A 20,184-nucleotide genomic window follows, 5' to 3' on the forward strand; every position below is an offset into this window, starting at 1 on the left:
TGGGCCAACAGGGAGGCGGAGGAGAACGGTGTGGGAGTGATCGATGTGGAGGGGGTTGGAGGAAGCCGCAGGTATCAGATTTCCTGAAAGTATCAGAAATGGGTTGACATTAGCAGGAAAGGTTAGGGTTAGGGGCATTAGTGTAACAACTTGACCCCATGACCCCTGCCATCGCTGGGGGGCCCAAGGGCTACGGGGGCTTGTTCCTTGTCCTTCACACCTTGCAGAATAATCACAAGGATTATAGTAATAGTTACCTGCTCCAGCACTGTGTCAGGTCTGCCCTTCCTCCCAGCAGCCTCTGGGGAGAGGTTAGGGATAGGGGTTAGGAATGGAATAGTGTTAGGGGAGAGGTTAGGAATGGGTTAATGTTAGGGGGAGAGGTTAGGGATGGGTTATTGTTAGGGTTAGGGGTCAGGAATGGAATAGTGTTAGGGGGAGAGATTAGGGGTCAGGAATGGGTTAATGTTAGGGGGAGAGGTTAGGGGTCAGGAATGGGTTAATGTTAGGGGTAGTGTTGGGCGAACAGTGTTCGCCACTGTTCGGGTTCTGCAGAACATCACCCTGTTCGGGTGATGTTCGAGTTCGGCCGAACACCTGGTGGTGTTCGGCCAAACTGTTCGGGGTTCGCCCGAACTGCAGAATGCATGGCCGAACATGGCCGAACAGGGCCCCTGTTCGGCCGAACAGGGCCCTGTTCGGCCGAATACTGCCCCCCTATGCCCCCTATGGGGTCGCAGGCATAAGGGGGGAGCATGCCCCGATCGCGGGGGGGGTCGGAAATTCCCCCCACCCCCTCCGCTAGCGCTCCCCCCTCTGCCCGCTTCCCCATACAAAAAGTTTGAAACAAGTTCAATAGTACCTGGCTGGTGGCACTGGCTGGCAGTGGAGTGAGGAGGAGTCCGAGTAGCAGAGTGACGTTGAGGCCGGGCAGCGGGCGGTTCAGCGCTAGTACCCTTGTGGTACTTCCGCCCTTTCTCTGACCTCACGTCCTCTGCATACGAGGGTACGCATCACGCGTACCCTCGTATGCGTCATCACGCAGAGGACGTGAGGTCAGAGAAAGGGCGGAAGTACCACAAGGGTACTAGCGCTGAACCGCCCGCTGCCCGGCCTCAACGTCACTCTGCTACTCGGACTCCTCCTCCTCCTCACTCCACTGCCAGCCAGTGCCACCAGCCAGGTACTATTGAACTTGTTTCAAACTTTTTGTATGGAGAAGCGGGCAGAGGGGGGAGCGCTAGCGGAGGGGGTGGGGGGAATTTCCGACCCCCCCCGCGACCGGGGCATGCTCCCCCCTTATGCCTGCGACCCCATAGGGCCCCCAAAATGGGCATGTTCGGGGGTCCCATTGACTCCCATTGAGTTCGGCGTTCGGGCCGAACATGCCGAACATCTGGCCCATGTTCGGCCTGTTCGGCCCGAACCCGAACATCCAGGTGTTCGCCCAACACTAGTTAGGGGGAGAGGTTAGGGGTCAGTAATGGGTTAGTGTTAGGGGCGGAGTTCAGAGGTTATGCTGCAGAGTCCACACATCCTGTCCCCACCCCCACACACCCCATTCTATATAAGGCTGTCACCCGGCCCCTATCGATGTCCCAATAGCACATGATTTTGCTGTACAACAAACAAGCATTACATAAGCCGCATTTCTTTCACACAAATCAGCTTCATCTTCTTGCCGAAACCAGATTTACGAGGCAGGGTGGCGGGTATTTCACGGTACGATAAATTGGATAATTATAGTTCAGGCGCTCCTAGGATATGTAATACAAGAATTACACGTGACGAAAGTCCTCTCCTTATCTCACCACTGCAAGATTTTTGTCATTTTTTTTTCCCTCCGTCTTAAGCCGTATGCTAATGAGGCCTTGGGGGGGCGGGACCTATAAAACTTTCTGTCTGCTGGAAGTGAGTAGAAGTTATTCCTGACACCAGAAGAAAGATGGAGGCGACCGTCACCTGCCTGCTGGTCTCAGCTCTCCTGCTGCAGCTCGGTAATCACCTCTTACTATATCATTCATAGCTTTCTGCAGAACAGCTTATAGCTATCTTGCGCAAAGTGTAGAATTTGGGCAATTTGTGGGAACTTAAAGTAAGAGGGATAAGGAGGCTGCCATATTTATTTCCTTATAAACAATGCAGATTGCCTGACTCTCCTGCTGATCCTCTGCCTCTAATACCTTATAGCCACAGCCCCTGAACAAGCATGCAGCAGATCAGGTGCTCTGACTGAAGTGGGACTGGGTTAGCTGCATGCTTGTTTCAGGTGTGTGATTCAGCCACTACTGCAGTCAAATAGATCAGCAGGGCAACATGTTTATTTCCTTTTAAGCAATACCAGTTGCCTGGCTATCCTGCTGATCCTTTGCCTCTAATATTTTTAGCCATAGCCCCTGAACAAGCATGCAGCAGATCAGGTGTTTCTGACATTATTGTCAGATCTGACAGATTAGCTGCATAATACTTGTTTCTGGTGTTATTCAGACACTTCTGCAGCCAAATAGATCAGCAGGGCTGCCAGGCAACTGGTATTGTTTAAAAGGAAATAAACATGGCAGCCTTCGTAGTCTTCTCACTTCAGTTGCCCTTTAAAGTGTACCAGAGACATCAAATTGTAAAGCTGTGATACTTACCCGGGGCTTCCTCCACCCTTATAAGCTCGTCTGATTCCCTCGTCGTCCTCCCCCGGTCTGCTGTTCAGCCACAATCAATCCCGGTAACAGCTCAGGGGGTCCAGTCTGGGTCTTCTGCGCATGTGCGGACCTCCCGCAGTAGACCCCGACTGACGCAACTGGTTACTGGGGTTGATTGCTGCTGAACAGCAGACCGCGTGAGGACGACGTGGGACTCAGACGTGTTTATGGGGCTGGAGGAAGCCCGGGGTAAGTATCAAAGCTTTACAATTTGACGTCTCTGGTTTACTTTAAGGCGGAGAGCACTGTTGTCTGTCAGTTTGCTGTGTGAGTTTTTCTGCACACCATGACCTCAATTCACTAAGCATTACCGCATTCAGCAATGCAGAAAACAGATGATTTTACCAATCACCTTGCCAAAAGCCAATTTGCTAAATTTATTACCGCACTGAAACAGCCAGCCGGTAACTCACACAATCTCCATGTGGTAAAAGTTGACAGATGTAGCGGGACAGCCAATAGGGGGAGCCACAGAGCCCTGCTTCTTCAGAATAGCAGAGCAGGAGAAGGAGACATTGAAGAAGTCTTTTCTGTATCCCTTCAGAGGTGCATATCTTACATAGTTACATAGTTATTTGGGTTGAAAAAAGACATACGTCCATCGAGTTCAACCAGAGAACAAAGTACAACACCAGCCTGCTCCCTCACATATCCCTGCTGATCCAGAGGAAGGCACAACACCAGCCTGCTCCCTCACATATCCCTGCTGATCCAGAGGAAGGCACAACACCAGCCTGCTCCCTCACATATCCCTGCTGATCCAGAGGAAGGCACAACACCAGCCTCCTCCCTCACATATCCCTGCTGATCCAGAGGAAGGTACAACACCAGCCTGCACCCTCAGATATCCCTGCTGATCCAGAGGAAGGCACAACACCAGCCTGCTCCCTCACATATCCCTGCTGATCCAGAGGAAGGCACAACACCAGCCTGCTCCCTCACATATCCCTGCTGATCTAGAGGAAGGCACAACACCAGCCTGCTCCCTCACATATCCCTGCTGATCCAGAGGAAGGCACAACACCAGCCTGCACCCTCACATATCCCTGCTGATCCAGAGGAAGGCACAACACCAGCCTGCACCCTCACATATCCCTGCTGATCCAGAGGAAGGCACAACACCAGCCTGCACCCTCATATATCCCTGCTGATCCAGAGGAAGGCACAACACCAGCCTGCTCCCTCACATATCCCTGCTGATCCAGAGGAAGGCACAACACCAGCCTGCTCCCTCACATATCCCTGCTGATCCAGAGGAAGGCACAACACCAGCCTGTACCCTCACATATCCCTGCTGATCCAGAGGAAGGTACAACACCAGCCTGCACCCTCACATATCCCTGCTGATCCAGAGGAAGGCACAACACCAGCCTACTCCCTCACATATCCCTGCTGATCCAGAGGAAGGCACAACACCAGCCTGCTCCCTCACATATCCCTGCTGATCCAGAGGCAGGCACAACACCAGCCTGCTCCCTCACATATCCCTGCTGATCTAGAGGAAGGCGCAACACCAGCCTGCTCCCTCACATATCCCTGCTGATCCAGAGGAAGGCGCAGCACCAGCCTGCACCCTCACATATCCCTGCTGATCCAGAGGAAGGCGCAGCACCAGCCTGCACCCTCACATATCCCTGCTGATCCAGAGGAAGGCACAACACCAGCCTGCTCCCTCACATATCCCTGCTGATCCAGAGGAAGGCACAACACCAGCCTGCTCCCTCACATATCCCTGCTGATCCAGAGGAAGGTACAACACCAGCCTGCTCCCTCACATATCCCTGCTGATCCAGAGGAAGGTACAACTCCAGCCTGCACCCTCATATATCCCTGCTGATCCAGAGGAAGGCACAACACCAGCCTGCTCCCTCACACATCCCTGCTGATCCAGAGGAAGGCACAACACCAGCCTGCTCCCTCACATATCCCTGCTGATCCAGAGGAAGGCACAACACCAGCCTGCTCCCTCACATATCCCTGCTGATCCAGAGGAAGGCACAACACCAGCCTGCTCCCTCACATATCCCTGCTGATCCAGAGGAAGGCACAACACCAGCCTGCTCCCTCACATATCCCTGCTGATCCAGAGGAAGGCACAACACCAGCCTCCTCCCTCACATATCCCTGCTGATCCAGAGGAAGGTACAACACCAGCCTGCACCCTCAGATATCCCTGCTGATCCAGAGGAAGGCACAACACCAGCCTGCTCCCTCACATATCCCTGCTGATCCAGAGGAAGGCACAACACCAGCCTGCTCCCTCACATATCCCTGCTGATCTAGAGGAAGGCACAACACCAGCCTGCTCCCTCACATATCCCTGCTGATCCAGAGGAAGGCACAACACCAGCCTGCACCCTCACATATCCCTGCTGATCCAGAGGAAGGCACAACACCAGCCTGCACCCTCACATATCCCTGCTGATCCAGAGGAAGGCACAACACCAGCCTGCACCCTCATATATCCCTGCTGATCCAGAGGAAGGCACAACACCAGCCTGCTCCCTCACATATCCCTGCTGATCCAGAGGAAGGCACAACACCAGCCTGCTCCCTCACATATCCCTGCTGATCCAGAGGAAGGCACAACACCAGCCTGCACCCTCACATATCCCTGCTGATCCAGAGGAAGGACCAGAGGAAGGCACAACATCACATATCCCTGCTGATCCAGAGGAAGGCACAACACCAGCCTGCACCCTCACATATCCCTGCTGATCCAGAGGAAGGCGCAGCACCAGCCTGCACCCTCACATATCCCTGCTGATCCAGAGGAAGGCGCAGCACCAGCCTGCACCCTCACATATCCCTGCTGATCCAGAGGAAGGCACAACACCAGCCTGCTCCCTCACATATCCCTGCTGATCCAGAGGAAGGCACAACACCAGCCTGCTCCCTCACATATCCCTGCTGATCCAGAGGAAGGTACAACACCAGCCTGCTCCCTCACATATCCCTGCTGATCCAGAGGAAGGTACAACTCCAGCCTGCACCCTCATATATCCCTGCTGATCCAGAGGAAGGCACAACACCAGCCTGCTCCCTCACACATCCCTGCTGATCCAGAGGAAGGCACAACACCAGCCTGCTCCCTCACATATCCCTGCTGATCCAGAGGAAGGCACAACACCAGCCTGCTCCCTCACATATCCCTGCTGATCCAGAGGAAGGCACAACACCAGCCTGCTCCCTCACATATCCCTGCTGATCCAGAGGAAGGCACAACACCAGCCTGCTCCCTCACATATCCCTGCTGATCCAGAGGAAGGCACAACACCAGCCTCCTCCCTCACATATCCCTGCTGATCCAGAGGAAGGTACAACACCAGCCTGCACCCTCAGATATCCCTGCTGATCCAGAGGAAGGCACAACACCAGCCTGCTCCCTCACATATCCCTGCTGATCCAGAGGAAGGCACAACACCAGCCTGCTCCCTCACATATCCCTGCTGATCTAGAGGAAGGCACAACACCAGCCTGCTCCCTCACATATCCCTGCTGATCCAGAGGAAGGCACAACACCAGCCTGCACCCTCACATATCCCTGCTGATCCAGAGGAAGGCACAACACCAGCCTGCACCCTCACATATCCCTGCTGATCCAGAGGAAGGCACAACACCAGCCTGCACCCTCATATATCCCTGCTGATCCAGAGGAAGGCACAACACCAGCCTGCTCCCTCACATATCCCTGCTGATCCAGAGGAAGGCACAACACCAGCCTGCTCCCTCACATATCCCTGCTGATCCAGAGGAAGGCACAACACCAGCCTGCACCCTCACATATCCCTGCTGATCCAGAGGAAGGACCAGAGGAAGGCACAACATCACATATCCCTGCTGATCCAGAGGAAGGCACAACACCAGCCTGCACCCTCACATATCCCTGCTGATCCAGAGGAAGGTAAAACACCAGCCTGCTCCCTCACATATCCCTGCTGATCCAGAGGAAGGCACAACACCAACCTACTCCCTCACATATCCCTGCTGATCCAGAGGAAGGCGATATCTGTATACTGATACACACAGGGCCGGTTCTCTCATGGAGCAAGGTGAAACATTTACATCAGGCGCAGAGATTACAGGGGCAGCATGTTTGTACTCTGTTTACACTAACAGCATGCAGTCAGAGTAGGAGGAGAAGTGAGAGGAGAGTGAGGGGAAGAGGTCCATCATTGGGGAAAAGCAGCTTGTTGTGCTGTGTGATGAGTCTGACAGTGAGTGAGGAGTGGGGAGGCAGGAGAGCATCATTGGGGAAAAGCAGCTTGTTGTGCTGTGTGGGGAGTCTGACAGTGAGGGAGGAGGGGGGAGGCAGGAGGGCATCATTGGGGAAAAGCAGCTTGTTGTGCTGTGTGAGGAGTCTGACAGTGAGTGAGGAGAGGGGAGGCAGGAGAGCAGCATTGGGGAACAGCAGCTTGTTGTGCTGTGTGAGGAGCCTGACAGTGAGTGAGGAGGGGGGAGGCAGGAGAGCAGCATTGGGGAAAAGCAGCTTGTTGTGCTGTGTGAGGAGTCTGACAGTGAATGAGGAGGGGGGAGGCAGGAAAGCATCATTGGGGAAAAGCAGCTTGTTGTGCTGTGTGATGAGTCTGACAGTGAGTGAGGAGGGGGGAGGCAGGAGAGCATCATTGGGGAAAAGCAGCTTGTTGTGCTGTGTGGGGAGTCTGACAGTGAGGGAGGAGGGGGGAGGCAGGAGGGCATCATTGGGGAAAAGCAGCTTGTTGTGCTGTGTGAGGAGTCTGACAGTGAGTGAGGAGAGGGGAGGCAGGAGAGCAGCATTGGGGAACAGCAGCTTGTTGTGCTGTGTGAGGAGCCTGACAGTGAGTGAGGAGGGGGGAGGCAGGAGAGCAGCATTGGGGAAAAGCAGCTTGTTGTGCTGTGTGAGGAGTCTGACAGTGAATGAGGAGGGGGGAGGCAGGAAAGCATCATTGGGGAAAAGCAGCTTGTTGTGCTGTGTGAGGAGTCTGACAGTGAATGAGGAGGGGGAGGCAGGAGAGCAGCATTGGGGAAAAGCAGCTTGTTGTGCTGTGTGATGAGTCTGACAGTGAGTGAGGAGTGGGGAGGCAGGAGAGCATCATTGGGGAAAAGCAGCTTGTTGTGCTGTGTGGGGAGTCTGACAGTGAGGGAGGAGGGGGGAGGCAGGAGGGCATCATTGGGGAAAAGCAGCTTGTTGTGCTGTGTGAGGAGTCTGACAGTGATTGAGGAGAGGGGAGGCAGGAGAGCAGCATTGGGGAAAAGCAGCTTGTTGTGCTGTGTGAGGAGTCTGACAGTGAGTGAGGAGTGGGGAGGCAGGAGAGCAGCATTGGGGAACAGCAGCTTGTTGTGCTGTGTGAGGAGCCTGACAGTGAGTGAGGAGGGGGGAGGCAGGAGAGCAGCATTGGGGAAAAGCAGCTTGTTGTGCTGTGTGAGGAGTCTGACAGTGAATGAGGAGGGGGAGGCAGGAGGGCATCATTGGGGAAAAGCAGCTTGTTGTGCTGTGTGAGGAGTCTGACAGTGAGTGAGGAGAGGGGAGGCAGGAGAGCAGCATTGGGGAAAAGCAGCTTGTTGTGCTGTGTGAGGAGTCTGACAGTGAATGAGGAGGGGGAGGCAGGAGAGCAGCATTGGGGAAAAGCAGCTTGTTGTGCTGTGTGATGAGTCTGACAGTGAGTGAGGAGGGGGAGGCAGGGGAGCAGCATTGGGGGAAAGCAGCTTGTTGTGCTGTGTGAGGAGTCTGACAGTGAGTGAGGAGGGGGGAGGCAGGAGAGCAGCATTGGGGAAAAGCAGCTTGTTGTGCTGTATGAGGAGTCTGACAGTGAGTGAGGAGTGGGGAGGCAGGAGAGCATCATTGGGGAAAAGCAGCTTGTTGTGCTGTGTGGGGAGTCTGACAGTGAGGGAGGAGGGGGGAGGCAGGAGGGCATCATTGGGGAAAAGCAGCTTGTTGTGCTGTGTGAGGAGTCTGACAGTGAGTGAGGAGAGGGGTGGCAGGAGAGCAGCATTGGGGAAAAGCAGCTTGTTGTGCTGTGTGAGGAGTCTGACAGTGAGTGAGGAGGGGGGAGGCAGGAGAGCAGCAGTGTGTCATTTGACTTGCACAGCAGAAGGGAGGAGGTGGCACTGCTGTCCTGACTGAGGAGGAATGGAGTGGCTGAGGGTGAGCAGTTTGTTTGTCACAGACTCACAGCCAGTGTGCTGTTGTGTTGAGCTGCAGCATGTCATGTGAGAACATTAAATGAAGCAGAGTAAATTGCCAAGTGCTGTGCGATCATTCCAAATCTGGGGGGCACATTCTCACAAGTTTGCCTCAGGCAGCAAATAGTCTAGAACCAGCCCTGGATACACAGAAGAGCTCCCTCTAGTTAAAGGTGGCCACACACCATACAATTTTTTAAATATCTGTTCAATTCAAGAATTGCAATAAATTTTTCTGACTGATTGTAACATTTCAAAAATATGACCAAATACCACACACCTATGTTACATTTTTCCCCAATTACGATAAAAATGATTGGAAACTTTGAGAAAATTGCTAGGGTGTGTATATTAACCACTTGACCACTGAGGTTTTTTACCCCTTAAGGACCAGAGCGATTTTCAGCGCTCCTCCCATTCTTTCCCCAATAACTTAATCACAACTAATCAAAACGACTTGATCTATATCTTTTTTATTCGCCACCAATTAGGCTTTCTTTGGGAGGTACATTATGCTAAGAATTATTTTATTCTAAAACACATTTGAATTGAAATAATAAGAAAAAAATGGAAAAAGATCATTATTTCTCAATTTTTTAGCCACTAATAGTGTTAAAATAAAACGTTCTACTCTGGCTAAAACCCACACATTATTTGCTCATTTGTCCCAGTTATTGCAACATGTAAAATATTTCCCTAGTACAATGTATGGCGCCAATATTTTATTTGGAAATAAAGGTGAATTTTTTCAGTTTTGCTTCCATTCCTAATTATAAGCCCACCAATTAAAAAATCAGTTATATACCCTCTTCACATACCTATTAAAAAAGTTCAGTCCCATTGACTTGAATGGGTGAAATCTGATTGGCTGTTTGTAGCTCCGCCCATGTGTGCAGGGGGCCGCGAGACCCCCAGAACATATCATCCCAGGTAGTAAGGGATCTGTATACCAAGTTTCGTTCAAATTGGTCAAGGCGTTTTCGCGTCATCGCGGCACACACAACACACACACACACTGTACACACACACACACACACACACACACACACTGTACACACACACATACTGTACACACACACACACCATATTCCGTGGCTCTGTACAATGTAAGAAAACAAACAAGGGATACAGAATGATACAGACAATGATATACATCAAATATGAACACTGATACAAGATACAGCACTGCTGATTACACTGACTGATGTAACATGATGACTAAAATGTATAAATGTCTAACAGAGTGCAAGCAATTACATTAATAACATTCCATGACACAAAAGGGTGAGAGCCCTGCCCTTGCGAGCTTACAATCGAAAGGGTTAATATACACACACTAGCAACCCTGAACAGATTCTCTCACAAAAACGCCTGGAAAACCGCCCTGATCTAGCGTTTTTCAGAGCGGTTTTCCACTTTCCTATACTTTAAAGGAATACTTAAGTCTCTAAAAAAAAATGACATTTACTCACCTGGGGCATCCCTCAGCCCCCCGAAGCTGGATGGTGCCCTCGCAGCCCCGCTCCGATCGTCCTGTCCCCGCCGGCGGCTACTTCCGGTTCGGCGACAGCCGCCGACAGGCTGGGAACGCGGCTGATTTTCTGCGTTCCCAGCCGCTGCTATCGCTCTCTATGCTGCTATAGCGTATACGCTATAGCAGCATAGAGAGCGATAGCAGCGGCTGGGAACGCGGAAAATCATACGCTATAGCAGCATAGAGAGCGATAGCAGCGGCTGGGAACGCGGAAAATCAGCCGCGTTCCCAGCCTGTCGGCGGCTGTCGCCGAACCGGAAGTAGCCGCCGGCGGGGACAGGACGATCGGAGCGGGGCTGCGAGGGCACCATCCAGCTTCGGGGGGCTGAGGGATGCCCCAGGTGATTAAATGTCATTTTTTTTTAGAGACTTAAGTATTCCTTTAAGATCGAGGCAGAAATGCCTCAAAAATCTAAAAAATGTTGCAGCCCAGGAGTTTGCGTTTGGTGGAAAAACGAGCCGCTCTGGTGTGCAGCAGCCCATTCACTTTCATTAGCCAACCCTTTTTTGCCCTGCAAGCGTTTTAAAAAATGCTTCAGAACCACCGCTCTGGTTTGCACCAGCCCTTACTGTAACAATATATGTAATCTGCTACACAAAAACGCTCCTAAAAAACGCTAGGCATGTTTAGAAAACCTCTCTAACATGCCTAAAATCGCTCTGAAATCTGCTTCAAAAACCTGTAGCGTTTTGCGGATCTGCTAGTGGTTTTTGCTGTGCACTGGGCCCATGAGTAGACTGATAGCTTCCTGCTGACCTGCTCCCCAGCTGCTGAGATTACCGAGCAGGGCTTAGTGAATTGAAGCATGGTATGTTATCGAACTTCTATCACATGCAGAAATATTAGTGAATTTGGGGAAAAAAAGTATAAGATACAGAATGGGCTCGATTCACAAAGCGGTGCTAACCCAGTTAGAGACTTTAGGCGTGATAACCATTGCACCACGCTGGTGAAAAGCCAGTTTAGGCGTGATAAGTTTAGGTGTGATAAGTTTAGGCATGCTAAGTTTAGGCATGATAAGTTTAGGCATGCTAAGTTTAGATAAGTTTAGATCGCACGCAAAGTCCCGCACGCAAAGCAGCGCCATTAAACTCTATGCGAAGTGCACCAGACTTTGCTAGCGCAAAACTTTTGATCATCTGTGCACTGCGGTGCTAACCCAGTTGGTGCTTAAACTTATCACGCCTAAACTTATCATGCCTAAACTTATCACACCTAAACTTATCATGCCTAAACTTATCACACCTAAACTTAACATGCCTAAACTTATCACGCATAAACTTATCATGCCTAAACTGAGTTTAGGCGTGATAAAGGGCTTTTCACCAGCGTGCTAACTGTTAGCACCGCTTTGTGAATCAGGCCCAATGTGGTATTTTACTGACCTGAATTATTTTACCGACCTGCCCTTAGTGAATTGAGGCCCATGTGTGTTTATTTGTGGGAAAACGCACACACCTCTGGATCCTGTGGAGGCTCCCCGTGCCGTCCTCCAGTCCCCCTGTTGTTGAGCGCAGACCCCCAAAACTCACTGACAAGGGTGTGCATGAGCAGCTGTGTGTACTGCGCAGGCGGGCCAGGTTCACACAAGTGTAGAACAGCCGCGCCCCCGCCAGGAGAGGATTAATAGGATGGTATCTGGAAATAAGTTGATGTTCTCCAGGGCCAGAGAAGGGCGCAGGACTAAAGTTATACACTTGCGATAATTATCATTAGGAATAACAGATTAATGAGAGATCGCCATGGAATACCGAGATCTTAAACTTCATATAACAAATAACAACTGGATTTATGGTGAAGCGAACAGTTCTGAATACTGCGCACGCACATACAGAAGTGACGTCAATGTTTATCAGGCGTTGGATTCTGCGCACATGCGCACCAATAGTTACCTACCAATACCCATACACACTGTTGGAAATAAATGATCCTCAATCAAACCCGACAAGACAGATCGGCATTTGCCACCGATGTCAGTTATTGGTCGTTAGTTCAATCACTTACTGCACCTTGTGTAGTACATCTATGCCCTGTGAAACTTCATCTGATGTGCCAGGGATGTAGATCCTCGTCTACTGCAATGGATGGCCGCCATGCACGCCCGCGCGGGTGATCTAAGTCCCCATGCCAATGATCGCTGGCGTCATTGTAACTAAGGAAGTAACATGTCCACGCATTACTTCCTGTTCGCGTACTTAGTATCTTGTGGCCAAATAGTAAAATTACACCTACATACATTTTTTTTTATAAAAGACCTACTCTTACATTTAAAATTAACTCCTTACCTCCCACACTCTCCCATTCTCCCATAGTACCCAAATAAAATTTCAGTATAAAAAAAAAAAAAAATGACAATTAAAAAAAATACATAAATAGTTACCTTAGGGACTGAACTTTTTTTTTAAAATGTATGTCAAGAGGGTATATTACCATTATTTTTTTTTTTAATTATGGGCTTGTAAATAGTGATTGATGCAAAACTGAAAAAATTGCACTTTTATTTCCCAATAAAATATTGGCGCCATACTGTGATGATTTGCTCAGCTGCCTGTGCAGGCAGGCAGCTTTTTGACCATTGTTTAGGTTTGCATGCTGCAGGACTCTGGAAAGAAGAGCTTCTGTCAGTTTTGCAGCCTGTGCTTGCAGAGGAATTTGCATACGTTGTCATGCAAATTGCCTGGCCACATTCATTGGAGGCGTGTACTATAAGTACTATGTGTTTCCCACAATGCTTTGCTGGCCATAAGGAGTCTTCCTGTGAAACACTCTGGAGAGTGTCAGCCATGCTCTTTGTTTGAAGATCATCTTAGAGTAATTCCTGGAAAACTGCACTAGGCAGGTTTCCTTAGTGCAGTTAGGATTGCTTATCTGTTTGTTTGTTCTGTTGCCATTGTCCTGTCCCAACGGTGGTCGACAGGAAATGGTTCTGATCTCTGTTCTTGGAGTATAGCTGGTGCAGCGGTTGCTACCAGCTATCTCTTCTGTTCTGTCTCATTGGCTCGCGCTAGCCACTTTTCGCTAGCGCTGTGGATCCTTCTGTTCTGTCTCTCTGGATCGCGCTAGCCACTTTCGCTAGTGCTGTGAATCCTTCTGTTCTGTCTGTCTGAATCGCACTTGCCCTAGCGTTAGTGGCAGTGGATTCCTCTGGTCTGGATCTTGGACCTAACCTCGGCTGCGGTCGCGGTTACTCCTTCTGTTTGTCGTATGCTTGGATCACACTGCTCTGGCAGCAAGAGCAGTGGATCTTTCTGATACCTGGTTCGCACTGGCTCTGACGGTAAGAGCAGTGGTTCCTGTTTGATCGATTCTCGTTGTCTGTCTGTTTGCGTGCGCTTGCTGGTGCCTGCGGTAAGTCAACCGTGTAGCAAGCGCGTTTGTATGGTGTCTGTCTTGTGTCGGTTAGTTAGGCGTGCTTGTCTCTATTGTGCTTATCACGCGGGGACCGCGCATAACCGCGTGCACTGTTGCGAATGAGTGCGGTGTTTGCGGTTAGCTAGCATTTGTTATTTTCCGTATCTCCTCATTGTATGATTTGCTGTGCCTTTGCTACTCTCGTGCTCCGCCTTGCTGTAGCCTTGTGTCACGTCTGGCGATCGCACCTCTCGCGATCGCGTTCCTGCTTCATATCTGCTGTGGTGTGTGCACAGTCGCGGGTTGGCGACTAGTTTGATGCACACACACACAATCTGTCTCTGTGCTCACTCTCAATCGCTTCTCTTGCGATTGCGTTTCTTCCCTTCGTGCAATTCCTGTCTGGCGTGTGTGGGAGGGCAGAGGAGTTGTTCCTCTGCACTCCACAGCTCCACCTGCCGACAGGAATTTCCCTCTGCAGGTGCATTGCACCTACTGCTGGGTTCCTGCAAATTACACGCTTGTGGAGGATTTCCGCGGTGTCAGCGCACGGCTTGTGCGCTGATCACGGAGAGAATTTCACAATCGTTACACATACATTGTACTTTGGAGATATTTTAAATGTTGCAATAACCGAGACAAATGGGCAAATAAAATGTGTGGGTTTTATCCACAGTAGAGCATTTTATTTAAAGAAAAAACTATAATGGACGAAAACTAAAAAAATAATGATTTTTTTTTATTATCCCCATTAAAATGCATTTAGAATGAAATAATTCTTTGCATTATGTACCACCTAAAGAAAGTCTAATTGGTGGTGAAAAAAACAAGATATAGATAATTTAGTTGTGCTCAGTAGTGAGTAAGTTACGGTATTGACAAAAGAATGGGAGGAGCGCTGACAGGTGAAAATCGCTCTTGTCCTAAAGGGGAAAAACCCCTCAGAGGCCAAGTGGTTAAATAATAGTTTGGGAATTTTTTGCCCACAATTATCTAATGGACGATCGTTTTGTAGCTGTTTCAAATTACTATAGTTTAAAATGTGTGCATGGCTTTCAGCCTGGTACACACCTTCAATTTTGATTGGCCAATCACTGATTAATGTTACCTCCTCCATGTAGTATGAAGATTTTTTATACTATGAGCAGATTGTGTAGGTAACTCTCATACTACACAGCGGTAGTAAAATTGGTCAGAGATTGGCCAATCAAAATAGAGAGTGCTTATGATATAATCTGAGCCTGTGGATCATAGAATGAGATGTATAGACTTTTTCACTCCTTCTGCTATGGCAAAACGGATAAACTGTTTACCTGAGGCATTCTATGTGCTTAAAGGACAACTGAAGTGAAAAGGAAATGGTTGCCATATTTATTTCTTTTAAACAATACCAGTTGCCTGGCAGCCCTGCTGGTCCATTTGGCTGCAGTAGTGTCTGAATCACACCAGAAACAAGCATGCAGCTAATCTTGTCAGATCTGACGATAATTCCAGAAACACCTGATCTGCTGCATGCTTGTTCAGGGGCTATGGCTAAACATATTAGAGGCAGAGGATCAGCAGGACAGCCAGGCAACTGGTATTGCTTAAAAGAAAATAAATATGGCAGCCTCCATATACCTCTCACTTCAGTTGCCCTTTAACGAGAACCTAAAATCAAAGTAAAAAAAAAAAAAATTCACTTACCTGGGGCATGTACCAGCCCCCTGCAGCCGCCCTGTGCCCGCGCCGTCATGCCACTATCCTATGGTCCCCCACAGTGACTAAGTTTCGCTTTTGGTGACAGAGTCAGTCACCGGCCACTGCGCCTGCGTGGCCTCGGACGCGCGCATCCTCTATTTCAGCCCTGACACCGGGAGCGTCCTGCGCATGCTCAGTTGGAGAAAACCTCTGCGTGATCGAGGACATGCGCATCCTGCGCAGGTGCAGTGGCAGGCGACTGGCTGTCACCGAAAGTGAAGCGTAGTCACTGTGGGGGAAAGGGTGGCTTCAAAACGTCAAATGATCGATTAATAGCAGAAACAAAATGTAAAAATTGGGTCAAAGTGGTATGCTGACATGGAAAATACCAGGGAAAACATGTTTTTACTTTAGAGACCTCTTTAGCATGAATGCCCTAGCTGAAATGCCACATCCCCGCGGCTGAACACTCAGTTAATCACCCCAAACTCCCCTTGGCAGATTTTGGGGGTCCTTCCATGTGGAGGCAGACCTTTGTGCAGTAGCTCTGCCTCTACTTGCGTCAGTCTGGACAGTCTCCGCCTCATCCCGCCCCTCTCAGTTTTCTTTCACTGAGAGGGGCAGGGAGAGGCGGCTATCAGCGCAGATTGACGCGAATGGAGGCAGAACTACAGCCCAAAGCTCTGCCTCCCCCGGGGCAGCAAAATACATAACCTGGAAAGTTGTGGATTTTTGCCCCAGGAGTTTTGGGGTGATTAATTGAGTGTTCAGCCACAGGAATGTGGCGTTTCAGCTAGGGCATTAATGCTACAGAGGTCTCTAAAGTAAAAACAGGTTTTTTAGGAGGCTTCAGAGTCTCTTTAAAAAAATCTGCAAACGCTCATAGTGTAACGAGCCCTTCGAGTTTGTTGGTTCGTCTCTGAGAAGCGCTGTGTTTTGTAAGAGATGTTTTCTGATTGTTGGGAAATGAGGTGTGATCCTTCAGCCCTCGGGGGAGATGTTTGCAGTAGTTGTGACAGCGTGAAATGGCCCCGCCCACCTGCAGAACGTCCTGTGATCAGATCAGGAGCTCAGGGTCAGATTACATCCGGTTATTACGATGTTATGGATCTGTTTAAGTAACACGCTGATTAAATACGGGCCAGGTATTAAAATGCAGAAAAACAAGACACACCTTTTCATGTGAAATCCCAGAGTATGTTCACAAATAAAGATCTGTCACCAGCGGCTCGGATAGTGACGATTAAAGGGAACCTTAACTGAGAGGGATCTGGATGTTTCCTTTTAAAGAGACACTGAAGCAAAAAAAAAATTATGATATAATAATTTGTATGTGTAGTACAGCTAAGAAATAAAACATTAGGAGCAGAGACATAAGTCTAATATTGTTTCCAGTACAGGAAGAGTTAAGAAACTCAGTTGTTATCTCTATGCAAAAGAGCCATTGAGCTCCATGACTTTAAAAGTCACAGAGAGATGCGTCTTCTGAAACTTATCTCAACTGTCAGTCATTGTGTATCTTCTTTTTCTCTGCAAGACAGGTCAATAGTTCACTGGCCTGCTCTGTAAAATCATTTAGAACACTGAGAAATGTGTAAACTGCAAATATTTGAGAATGATACAATGTTATAAAAAAACACTATATAACTGAAAATAAAAATATGGGCTGGTGCACACCGAGCGGCTTTTTGGGCGTTTTCAGATCCGCTTGCGGCTGCGGATCTGCTTGGTCAATGTATCTCAATGGGGTGGTGCACACCAGAGCGGCAGGCGTTTTGCAGAAACGAAAAATGCCTGGGTGAGGCATTTTTTGGATTGCGGATGCGTTTCTGCCTCAATGTTAAGTATAGGAAAAACGCAAACCGCTCTGAAAAACGGCACTTCAGAGCGGTTTTGCAGGCGTTTTTGTTACAGAAGCTGTCCAGTAACAGCTTTACTGTAACAATATATGAAATCTACTATACTGAAAACCGCAGCAGCAATCCGCAAAACGCTAGCAAAACGCCTCATAAAAATAAAAAAAAGCGTTTAAAAATCTGCTAGCGTTTTGCGGATCTGCTAGCGGGTTTTGGTGTGCACCAGCCCTATGAGAATATTTTCTTTGCTACTAATGTTCTAGTTATTATCTGTACTACACAACCAATTCATCATATCATAATTTTTTTTTTGTTTCAGTGTCTCTTTAACCACTTCAGCCCACAGGGTTGAGATTTTTTTTTACATCTGAGCAATTTTCACCTCCCATTCATTTGCCAATAACTTTATCACTACTCATCACAAATAATTGATCTATATCTTGTTTTTTCCGCCACCAATTAGGCTTTCTGTGGGTGATACATTTTGCTGAGAATTAATTTATTCTAAACTCATTTTAACAGGAATATTAAGAGAGAAATGGGAAAAAAAGCATTAATGCTCAACTTTTGGCCATTATAGTTTGAAATTAATCAATGCTACCATAGTTAAAACCTATGTACTTTATTTACCAATTTCTCCCGCTTATTACACCATTTAAATTATGTCCCTATCACAATGTATGGCGCCGATATTTAATTTGGAAATAAAGGTGCATTTTTTCAATTTGCGTCCATCACTATTTAGAAGCCCATAATTTAATAAATCATATTGATATACTTCTTTGACATGAATATTTAAAAAGTTTAGACCCTTAGGTAACTATTTATGGTTTTTTTTTATTATTGTAATTTTTTATTTTATTTTTTATTAAAACTTGTATGTGGGTATTTTTTGGTGTGGGAGGTAAACAGGGGATTTTACATGTGTAAAAATGTATTTATTCAATGTAAAGTGTTTTTTGGTGTAGTTTGCTATTTGGCCACAAGATGGCCACAGTCAAAAAGTCCTGAGAGCGATCAATCTCGCTCCCAGGAAGAAGATAGAAGCAGGGGAACTTTTTGATCTCACAAAAGCCGCAGCGTCTGAAGAGACGCTGTCAGCTTTTCTCCGGGGGGGGGGTCCGATCAGTGAAAGGGATTTATAATCCCTTTCATTGATCGCTGGGCTAACGGCCCCCAGCGGGAGCGTGCACGGGGGGGGGGGGGCCGCGGGAGTGCGTGCAGCCTAACTGGATGAAATTTTTCGTCCAGTTAGGCTGAAGTGGTTAAACAGTACCAGTTGTTTGGCAGTCCTGCTGATCTCTTTGGCTGTAGTAGTGGCTGAATCACGAACACTTCCATTCCAGCGCAGGAGAATTGGGAGCAGCTGGCGCCACCATAGGCCGTAATGGGAATTACATCTATAGCAGCGCACAGTGAGTAAAGTCGGCGCTGTCAGAAGGTGGAGCTGAAGTTACTTATAAAACACAATAATTCAGCCTCCAGCAATCGCTGTAAGGCAAATTATTTCATTCCCTACCATCCATGGCGGCCCTTGAGGGGGAATAGTATTTAACGCGGCCGGGAACTTGTGCAGCAGCAGGATCAGCCATATAGCGGCTCTATCCCGCGCCCAAGTCTACCGGCGCCGATTCCTCTCCTGCATCCAAGTCTACCGGCGCTGATTCCTCTCCTGCGTCCAAGTCTCCCGCACCGATTCCTCTCCTGCGTCCAAGTCTCCCGCACCGATTCCTCTCCTGCGTCCAAGTCTCCCGCACCGATTCCTCTCCTGCGTCCAAGTCTCCCGCACAGATTCCTCTCCTGCGTCCAAGTCTCCCGCACCGATTCCTCTCCTGCATCCAAGTCTACCGGCGCTGATTCCTCTCCTGCGTCCAAGTCTCCCGCACCGATTCCTCTCCTGCATCCAAGTCTACCGGCGCCGATTCCTCTCCTGCGTCCAAGTCTACCGGCGCTGATTCCTCTCCTGCGTCCAAGTCTCCCGCACCGATTCCTCTCCTGCGTCCAAGTCTCCCGCACCGATTCCTCTCCTGCATTCAAGTCTACCGGCGCCGATTCCTCTCCTGCGTCCAAGTCTACCGGCGCCGATTCCTCTCCTGCGTCCAAGTCTCCCGCACCGATTCCTCTCCTGCATCCAAGTCTACCGGCGCCGATTCCTCTCCTGCGTCCAAGTCTACCGGCGCTGATTCCTCTCATGCGTCCAAGTCTCCCGCACCGATTCCTCTCCTGCGTCCAAGTCTCCCGCACCGATTCCTCTCCTGCGTCCAAGTCTCCCGCACCGATTCCTCTCCTGCGTCCAAGTCTCCCGCACCGATTCCTCTCCTGCATCCAAGTCTACCGGCGCTGATTCCTCTCCTGCGTCCAAGTCTCCCGCACCGATTCCTCTCCTGCATCCAAGTCTACCGGCGCTGATTCCTCTCCTGCGTCCAAGTCTCCCGCACCGATTCCTCTCCTGCGTCCAAGTCTACCGTGCCGATTCCTCTCGTACTCACTGAATCACACATCTGAAACAAGCAGGCAGCTAATCCAGTCTGACTTCAGTCAGAACACCTGATCTGCTGCATGCTTGTTGAGGGGCTGTGGCTAAACATATTAGAGACACAGGATCAGCAGGACTGCCAGGCAACTGGTATTATTTTAACAGAAAAAATCCACATCCTTCTCAGTTTAGGTTCCCTTTAATACTTGTGGCGCAGACACGTTACTGTATAACCTCACAGTGTAGCCAGCGAATCAGGTAAAAAGGGCGCACGAGCCCTTATGGAAAAAATGGTTCCGCCATAAGCACCTATTATAAAAGACACAATTAGCCATAAATAACGGAAATTTGGGCACATGGCCACCATACCGTTTTTACAGCAAAACGTGGCTTTTACAATGCGCTGGGAGTTTGCGGAAATGCAAATT

At 49.2% G+C, this 20,184-nt stretch overlaps 1 protein-coding gene across 1 annotated transcript in view; it reads left to right on the top strand.

Annotated features, from left to right (window-relative positions):
- The first annotated feature begins 1,701 nt into the window (after nt 1–1,701).
- The window catches only part of LOC137517936 (secreted Ly-6/uPAR-related protein 1-like), a 29,976-nt gene continuing 11,493 nt past the window's right edge, over nt 1,702–20,184 (top strand). The window contains exon 1 of the mRNA XM_068235010.1: nt 1,702–1,997. Coding sequence (XP_068091111.1) covers nt 1,946–1,997 — 52 coding nt within the window. The 5' untranslated portion in view covers nt 1,702–1,945. The remainder of the gene's footprint in view (nt 1,998–20,184) is intronic.

Source organism: Hyperolius riggenbachi, chromosome 5 (genome assembly GCF_040937935.1).
Source record: "Hyperolius riggenbachi isolate aHypRig1 chromosome 5, aHypRig1.pri, whole genome shotgun sequence".
NCBI lineage: Eukaryota > Metazoa > Chordata > Amphibia > Anura > Hyperoliidae > Hyperolius > Hyperolius riggenbachi.